Consider the following 9,650-nt stretch of genomic DNA (forward strand, 5'->3'; position numbering starts at 1 on the left):
TTTAGAAAAAAAGCGAAGTAGCTTCCAGCTAGTGTACAGTTAATATAAATTGTCAATCCACAAGCCTAGCACCCTTGCCCAAATCCATCTTAATAATAACACTTTTGTTTAAAATAGCATAAAATAAAATAGTAGCACTAGCACTCATGTCTATTCATCATTCAAGAAAAATTCATGTCCAATTCATTGCAGTCTGCTTTCTTTGTGTCCCCTGGAAGCTGCTTGCCTCCTTAGATGGGAGTGACTTAAAAGAAAAAGGGGAGGGGGGAATATACGGAGCAAGTCAAAAATCCTTTTGGCAAGAAAAATCCACAAACAATGGTGTAAAATGCATTGGAAAATAATGCTGCTGAAGTACTATGACTATGACACTCTGTAAGCTTTCAGGCACAGTGAGCCAGCCTGAGCCTTCGCACTCTCACCCCATTCAAACTCCAATAAAAATGTTTTCAAGAAATGGCTCATACTTATTTATTCCTACATCCAATATAACATAAGGATGTCAAAATTTTCCATCCTCAGCTGTGTAATCTGGGCTTTTAATTTCTCCCACCAAAAGTGCATATGGCATACTCCTTCCGAGACCAAACGATTAAAGCAAAGTCTGGAAAACTTTGCACTAAGAGCCAGTCTGAGACAGACTATGCAGTCCTCATTCCTCTCTTATTACAGTTCCCCAGGGCAGTGGAAGCCAGGCCTAGGGAAGCCAATGAGACTTGAGCCAATGCCTGCCGCGATTCAAGTCAGACACCCTCTGATCTCCAGTGGCTGCTGTGAAGCGGCTCCAAGTCTTAACTTCTCACCGAGGTATTTCGCCCGGCAACTTTCAGAGCAGATGGACTCGGGTGTACTGTGAACCCCTGGAGTGGGTCTCAAAGACCGGGTCTCTGCTTGCTTGCCTGCTTGCATGTCAACCTCAGTGACCGAGACTCATCTTAGAACTCTCCGGGACACACAAGGGACTGTCACAGTAAGGAACACGCATACACAAGCACACACCCGCAGGCACCGCTTTCAGCTTGTAAGGAAACCTGTAAAAGGCACTCTCTTACCTTATACTTCATTTCGGCAGCGGTGGGTTGAGCCGTTTTCCTACACTAGTTAAGACAGCATTAAGCGCTGCGGTGCCCGCCCCTCCATTGAGTGCAGCGCTAGATGAAAGCGAGAAGGTCCCGGGCAGAGCCGCTTGTCAGTCGCAGCGCCTCCCTAAAGTCTCTGAGCTCACTGTTGTGACTGAGGCAGGCTGATCGCGGACCTCATTTGCATGCCGCCCCGCCATTGGCTAGTGGGACAAGGTAATGCTCAGGCCCTGCCCACCCCTAATTCTGAAAAACTGACAAAGAACTTGTAATGTGATCGCTTCTTTTTGCTTTATCAGACGGTGGAAAATAAAACAGAAAGTGGGGAACCGTCTTGAACCTTACTCTGTCCTCCCGCCCCCGCCAAAAAAGAAGACAGAAAGAGAAAGAACAGGAAAAGGAGATACATTCTTTTTAAGATTAACCCAAATTTTAAAGAAACTGAATTCACAAAAGCAGTCTGACAGTCGCGCTTCCTGTGACCTAGCAACTCCTTCATAAACCCATTTCGTTTCAAAGCCATTCACCTCACAATCTCTACATGAAACGAACTCCGGGAACAAAAGGTTTTCTGTCTCCGGGCCCCTTTTTACTAACCACCCCTGCTGATACCTCTCTCTCTCTCTGTCCCTTTTTCTTTCCCCCTCCTCCCGCCTACTTTTTTTGTGTGTGTGACGGTTTGCTTTTTTTGTTCTTTTCAACGTTCAAAGTACTTTGCGATGTCAGTCTGCAAGGAGCTGGAAGACAATTCTCCCTTAGTGAAAAGGAACCCTCTAGCACACCCACCAGCGTTTTCCTGGACAGCTTCTCACCAGGGCCTCAGAGTTGCGGGTCACACATATTGAGCGACCTTCAGTGGCTTTGCTGAGGATAAAGGTTAGATGTGACCTCTCGGATGGGGTTGGCCAGTGCACGCCCTATACATCATCACCGTCCACTGAGTTCTGTGTTCTTTGACGGCTGGCATTTCTAGCTCCAGCTTTGAACACTGCAGTGTTTTTCCTTCTGACCTCTGTCCTGAGGATGACCCATTAACCCACCAACACTTATTATCCAGGAGAACGAAAATGCCCACTGTTTGATGAGCCTGGTTAAAAAGACCAGTCTCTCTCCAGCGAAGCACAGAACATAATTTCTATAAAGGTTCCATTTTAGGATTTCTATAGAGAAAGAGAATCACCCAGAAAACAGAAATGGTCACCTTCTGCAACTCTTCTCACGGATAGAGCAGTGAGGCGAAAAATTCCTTTTTCCCGGGCAAGACTGAGACTCGGTGAATCCAGACAATAGCTGTCCCCGAGTGGGATGCACTCCAACCAGACTACATGACTTGGATGGAAAAATCAGCCCTTTTTTTTTTTTTTTTCCTGACCAAGTTGGATCAGAATCTGATTCCCTTCGCCTCTAACACACAAATTCCCAATGGATGAAAACTCTACTTTTATGATCTAAGCAAAAGGAATGAGAGAACAGCTGTCCTACAAAAGTGGTTTCCAGATACAGGGTTGGCAGGTTAGTTTGCAGTTCAGTGTGACACTGATTCCAGGGACATGACCCCCCAGGCCATCCTAATGAGGTTGACATACCTGTTCCAGCCTGTATTAGGCCTTGCTTTTCCTCATTTGTCCTTAGAGCAAAAATAAGCCTCAGTGATTGTGCAAGGCCTTTCTGAACACAAATTAAGCACGCAGCATATTGCATTGTAACGATCTCCTTAAGAATCCTGCAGACTGACCAGAGAGTCGTTAGTTTGCAGGAAATTGTTTTTGGTGTCTACCTGGATAAAGGAGGACAATGATTCAAAGCCCTTCCCATCTGTAGGATAAGTCTTGCGGCCTCCAAGAGATCTAGATAACATTCCTTTGGCTTCCTAAGTGGTCAAGCTGAATCCTTTTTCTGTTTTGTTTGATGAATATCATTGAGTAAGTGAGTGCTGTCCCATCCTGTTTTAATGTTTTCAAACAGTTTCCTAAAGTTTGTGCTGGGGTTTTTTTGTAATTTCATTCTCTAGCTAGTGGCCCTCCTGCTTTCCTGTTTCTGTCCTGTAAGGTAAGTAAGACACATGTAATCTACCCGAAGTTCATTTCCAGAAGGCTTGGGTCAGTATATAGTTAGCTGCCTAAAGGAAAGCACAAGGGTGTTGGAATCAGGTAAACCTGTGCTGGAACCTCACAACATTTTTAATTTTTTTTTTTTTTTTTTTTGAGACAAAGTTTCATTCTTGTTGCCCAGGCTGGAGTGCAGTGGTGCAATATCGGCTCACTGCAATCCCCGCATCTCTGGTTCAAGCAATTCTCCTGCCTCAGCCTCCCGAGTAGCTGGGATTACATGTGTCTGCCACCACGCCTGGCTAATTTTTTGTATTTTTAGTAGAGACGGGGTTTCACCAGATTGGCCAGGCTGGTCTCGAACTCCTGACCTCAGGTGATCTACCTGCTTCAGTCTCCCAAAGTGCTGGGATTACAGGCGTGGGCCACTGTGCCTGGCCAGTTGAACTTCTTAATTTTGATGTCCTTCAGTATGAAATAGAGAAAATAATAATACCTGCTAGCCTCATAATGAGGATTAAATAAGATAATGTGGATAGAATTTAATAGTACTTGTTACATTGTAAGACCTTAAATGGTTGCTTGTTCTTATTACTGTTGTTATTAGTTATTATTTTAATTATATCAGATTTATGATATATTATTTTGTTAATATTTTATGACATTATTGCTATATTCTATAGATTATTATTTAATTATTATATTAATTATAACTAGTATTAATATTAGACTACTGTTGATAAGTGTGGTAGGCATTCAGAAGAAGTTGGAGGAACCCCTTCTCTGTGTGCCATTCTTTCATAAGGCAGCTTTCTCACTGAACTGTTATCACTAGAGCACCTAGCATGTGCCAGGTACCTTTCTAGGAGGGGAGGATACAGCAGTAGCCCAGACAAAGTTCCCATCTTCATGGAGCTTACAGTCTAGTGAGAGTTGAGGAAAATAATTAAATGAATGTATAATATGATTTGCAGTGATAAATGCTATGAAGAAAAATTAAGCAGGGAAAATTGCTGGAGGAAAACAGACCAGGGTGGGACAGGAGGTGTATTATTTTAGATAAAGTGGTCAGGGAAGCTCCTCTGAGGAGATGATATTTAAGCAGAAATCTGAATAGTTTCAGGGATCCAGCCACTCAGAGATGTAGGGGATGAGCATTCCGGACAGAAGTGACCCAGGGGAAGGGCCCGCAGTAGGCACGAGCTTAGTGTGTCTAAGGGCAGCAAGCTGTCTAGTGTGCTTAGCGTGGGGTACACAGGGCTGGATGGAGAGGATGAGCTCAGAGAGGTAGGTGGTAGGGAGCTTGGATTTTTTTCCTGAGTGTGACATGAAGCCTCTGCAGTGTTTTGACCAGGGAGTAATCTGTTTCTCTCCGGTTTGTTAAACACTCAAGGACAGCAGGCTACTAGTTAAAATATTGAGCTCTGGTCTTAATGCAGCTTAAATAATGCAGATAGTTGTTACTTTATTAGTGTCATTTAGTATGTTGCCCTTAAAACTCTTCAGGGAAACACAAATTGTCTCAGTGAATACAGAAACAATTCCCTTCCTCATTTATTACTATCAGATGCAAAAATGATGTTTAAACTGGGCTATGTAATTGATTTATGCAGCAGCCCTAGTATTCCCATAGAGACCCTCCTGAAATTGGCTAGAACTCTGGGCCTCCGGTTCCACTTCCTGCACTTGCCAGCACTCCGGTGGGCATCCCCTCCTGTCATCCTTGCCGCCTGCCTGCTCTTCAACCAAGCACTCTTCCTTCCAGATGCTTGTGCAGACAGGAGTGAGGGAAATGGCACCGGATGCCATTCTAATGATTTTCCAGCTGCAACTGGGCACTGCCATAAATACAGCAAAAAATCAAGAGGAGGCTAGAAGGAAGAAATACTTCTGTTGACAACTTGGAATGAACCCACGTGACTGCTCTCTAAGAGTGAAGGGCAAAGAGTGAAGAGCATGTGAGGGCAGGAAATGACTTTGGAAATCACCTAATCCAGCCACTCATAGAGAGGGCAGAGCTGTCTGTCGCTCAGAGAGGTTGAGTGCCTCACACAGGGCCCCACCAGTTTGAGTTATAACAGCAATTGGTGGTGAGGTCAGGCCCCTGAATCTCTTGGTCTGGTCTATTCTAATGATTTCTTTTTAGTTTCTTTGCCTAACTCTCTCACTGCTGTCATCTATCTTCCACGTTGCTCACTACGTGTTTAATTCCTGGAATACAGAGTCGATCACATTACTACCATGTTTAAAAACCTCTAGTGACACTTCAATGGCTTAACAAGCAAAATCTGGACACTTTGGCATGGACCACCATCTGAACCCACCCTTTCTTTCTCCCTCTACCCCCGACCCCCATCCCACCCTCTAGCCATACTTGGGAGTGTGGGGTTGCCGGGAACTTACTGATTCCAAGACGGACTTGCACCTTCCTGACTTGCACAGGCAGGCCCCTTTGCTGAGAATGACCCCCCTTCACTCTTCTGCTGTCAAGTTTGGCCTCAACACTAACCCTTTTGTGTATCCTTGTCTACAACCCCCACCCTGCCCACCTCGCCCTTTCAGAACTAATTCCTCCCTCCCTTCACTATGCCCCCATTGTACTGGAACACGGCCCTATTATAAGGGCTTTCCACGTTGTCTCATAATGATTTGTTGATGTCTGTTTCCCCAGCTCCGATGTGTGTTCTTGGGGAACAGGGTGGTATCTTGTTCATCTGTGTCCCCTGTCCTGTTGTATACCTTAGAGGTGCATAAATTCTTGCAGCATCAATGAGTAAGAAGATAAATGTAACTTCAAAGAACGTATGTTTATCATGAGGTTCTGTTTGGTGCCCAGGAAGGGAACAGGGAAGACATATTCCCCCGTGTGTTTGAGTTTAGCAGTGAGTTTTCCATTTATTTAAAATGGTGTTAGGATGCACCTTTTCAGAACCAACTCAAGGCCTGTTGCTAGTTCTGCATCTATGAGCCAAGAATAGCTTTTACATTATTAAGTGGTTGGGAAAAAAACCAAAGATGAGACATGAAAATGATGTGAAATTCAAATTTCGATGTCTATAAATAAAGTTTTATTGGAACACAGCCATCCCTATTCACGTAGGGATGTCTTCTGAGCTGTAATGGCAGACTCTGAGCACATGCCACAGAGATGGCAAAGCCCCCAAAGCCGAAGAAGAAAAAGTATTATTTGGTTGTCTCTAGAAGTTTGCCGACCCACACTCTAGATTAGTGCAAGGTACATCTATGCCTGAGTTCAGAATAAAGTATAGATCTTTCCACATCTATGGGGAACAATCTGGAAGCTGAGTGAGTGCTAGACCAGAGGAACAAGCCCAGTCCTAAAAAGGAACCATTCTAGGGCCATGTTTTATCATTTCTAGTTTGACATTAGTTTTTAAAAACAATCTACATATACCAAACTTATTTCAAAAATAATTAGAGGCAGCAACTTTTCCAGTCTTTTGCAAGTCTCCAGAAACCTCCTCAAAGACCAGCCATTGAGAGTTTTCTCCTTCAATCCAACTGACTCTTGGTTCATTCAGCCTTCACCGAAACCCTCCGAGGTGCCAGGCCCTGTGCCAGATGTTTACAAGCAGGAGTCCATTTAATATTCATCTCACGTAACAGCCCTGTGAGGTAGCTTGTATTGTTCTTACTTTACACTTCACAAAACCAAGACTGGAGAAGTTCTACAGCATGCGCCAACTTACAGGGTGATGGCCCATTTTGTTTATGAACCCAGGCTTTCTGGTTTCTGAGTCTGTGTGGCCCTGACCATGGAGCTATATTGCTGCCATTCTCTTCATATGAATGAATGAATTAATGCACTTCGTTATCTGAGCACATGTTTGTCTGCTCAATAAGGTTGAGTCTCCACCCTTGTGGGACTAAGCTCAACTGAGAAACAGGTATTGTTCTTGAGTTGTGAGGAGGGCTGATGCAGCCGTGTAAATACAAATGCACACACCCCTTACTCACGTGCACGTTGGAGCCTGTGCGTATGTAGTTCTTCTTTCATCACTCTGCCCCACTTCATGGCTCTGCTTGCCTACATCCTATCGTGCCTCCCGCTTGTACCCCATCTTCTTTATAAAACCTTTCCTAGAAAAATCTCTCCATTGTTGCTCTCCTCCCTCCAATCTTCCTCTGTATCTCTGGACTCCCGTCACCTGTGGCCTAAGTCAATGCTTCCCAAATCCAATTTCCCTTAAGAAACAATTAGGAATGCTTAGGCCTCTCTCCTTTAAGTATGAGCTGCAGTAGGCTTAGTATGAGGCTATGGAATCTACCCGTTTAAAGTGATCTTCATAGCTGTGTGCGGTAGCTCACACTTGTAATCCTAGCACTTTGGTTGGCCAAGGCAGGAGCTTGAGCCCAGGAGTTTGAGACCAGCCTGGGCAATATAGCAAGACTCCACCTCTACAAAAATAAAAATTAAAAAAAATTAACCAGGTGTGGTGGTGCATGCCTATAGTCTCAGTTACTTAGGAGGCTGAGGGGGAGGATCACTTGAGCCCAGGAGGTCAACGCTGCAGTGTGCCATGTTTGTGCCACTGCACTGCAGCCTGGGAGACAGAGTGAGACCCTGTCTCTAAAAAAATAAAAATAAAAAAAATCTGCATATGCTCTCTAGTCAGTTTTATGTATATAACACACCATTTAGTGCTTGGTATTCCCTTACATGGTTTCTTTTGTGAGAGTTTCTTTTCCACAATGAGATTTTGAGCAATTTATAGAAGAGGGTTCTGTCTTTTCTTTTGTTGTAGCCCGTTTTGCACTTATGTAGGTGACTGAACCCCATCTTTTGTCCTCTCAAAGCCTGTGTCTTGTCTGTGCACACTGCCTTCACTGAATTCAGCAGGGGGAAAAAATAAGCCACTTCTCAGAAGGCAAGGGAATGAGCTCCTCTCACTTCAAGGCAATAAACCTCTTTTATCTGTTGAACTGGTCAAGCTCTTGGAATGAATGAAAGTCTATTATTAGAGAAAAGCCCAAGAAGAGTTTTAATGCTTGATTCTTTATATACTGTGAAATGGGGCTTTCATTCACTTTCCCTCCACTAATATTTTGGCACAAGAGACCTCATGAAGGCTACCCGACCTTACCCCGAACTACCTCGTTAGCAACAGTGTCCTAGGAATACATTCTATTTTCTGAAAGACTTGTTAAGTTCGTATTAAAAAAAATAATAGGCCGGGCACGGTGGCTCACACCTGTAATCCCAGCACTTTGGGAGGCTGAGGCAGGTGGATCATGAGGTAAGGAGATTGAGACCATCCTGGCCAACATGGTGAAACCCCATCTCTACTAAAAATACAAAAATTAGCTGGGCATGGTGGTGCACACCTGTAGTCCTAGCTACTTGGGACGGTGAGACAGGAGAATCGCTTGAACCCGGGAGGCGGAGATTTCAGTGAGCCAAGATCGAGCCACTGCACTCCAGCCTGGGGACAGAGCGAGACTTCATCTCAAAAAAAAAGAAATTTGTTTCTGCAGATGGAGGTGGAGGGTAGTGTCTTCTAAAAAGGCTCCTTGACTCGTGATCCCTGAATTTTTTCTCATTTGGTTCCCTCCTAACTCATTTCGATCTCAAGGACAAGCTGCCTGGGGTGCGTGGGGCGCTAGGCAGCAGAGAATGGAAGCAGTTTCTCTAGATCTTCTAGGTTACAGCGACGCGGTGGGTCTCCACACTGTGAAGACTTGACGAGGACCTGGCCTCTTACCACTTAGCCGAGCTTGAGCAGGCTGTCACTGTACAGCCCCTTACAACCACCACTCCTACTGAGCCCTCTTCCTGCTTCCTTCCATCTCTTTGAGGTGGCTTTTAATTATCCCAAGGGTGAAGTGCTAAAATGGGACGTCTTAGGCCCCTCTTAGTTCTTGATAAACCATGAAATAGAACATGTAAAACCGTGTCACTACCATGCTACTAAAAACCTAGCCAGACCACCTTAAGTGGAGTGACTATGGCTAATATCTTGACTTGATGTTTAAAAAACTGTGCGATTGTGAAGTTTTGGTGTTTAGTGTTATTATAACTTTGGAATACTTAATTACTACCTTTTTTTCTTCAAAGAATTGAAAAACGTTGACAGATTAAATTAGGTGTTAAATAAATTCACTCGACTCTAGTGAAATGTGACAAGCAATTGTGACGCTCCATTTTAGCATTTTCTTTATATGAAAGACTTGGATGAATTAACTTAAAGGTGAAGTGATAAGAAAAATTAGAAATGCATAAAGATTTAGGCTTATCTCCATAATTGTGCAAGGTTCACATTTCTACTATTTATGTGTCCCCAGCTAGGTAAAGGCATAGAGTTCAGTGGAACAAAAGGAGTTTAATAGTAAAATTGTGCAGACTGCCTGGCAAAGCCTCTCTCTCCTGTTTTCTCTAGCCGTGAGGTGTTCTGTTATTACATGCTTTAGTTTGTCCAAATAAACAACTTGTTATATGAAACCGTCATGGAAATCTTTTCTGCTGATAGAAACTTCACACTGTGGATTTTTACAAAGGTTGAAG

At 43.9% G+C, this 9,650-nt stretch overlaps 1 protein-coding gene across 2 annotated transcripts in view; it reads right to left on the bottom strand.

Moving 5' to 3' along the window:
• Positions 1-1,302, bottom strand: part of NEDD9 (neural precursor cell expressed, developmentally down-regulated 9) — a 49,436-nt gene extending 48,134 nt beyond the window's left edge. The window contains exon 1 of one of the 2 annotated variants that reach the window (XM_003827555.4): positions 1,053-1,298. In XM_003827555.4, coding sequence (XP_003827603.1) covers positions 1,053-1,064 — 12 coding nt within the window. In that variant the 5' untranslated portion in view covers positions 1,065-1,298. Of the gene's footprint in view, positions 1-1,052 lie in introns of both variants that reach the window. The other variant, XM_008952902.5, reaches the window with a different exon arrangement.
• Positions 1,303-9,650: the final 8,348 nt, after the last annotated feature.

Source organism: Pan paniscus, chromosome 5, assembly GCF_029289425.2.
Source record: "Pan paniscus chromosome 5, NHGRI_mPanPan1-v2.0_pri, whole genome shotgun sequence".
NCBI lineage: Eukaryota > Metazoa > Chordata > Mammalia > Primates > Hominidae > Pan > Pan paniscus.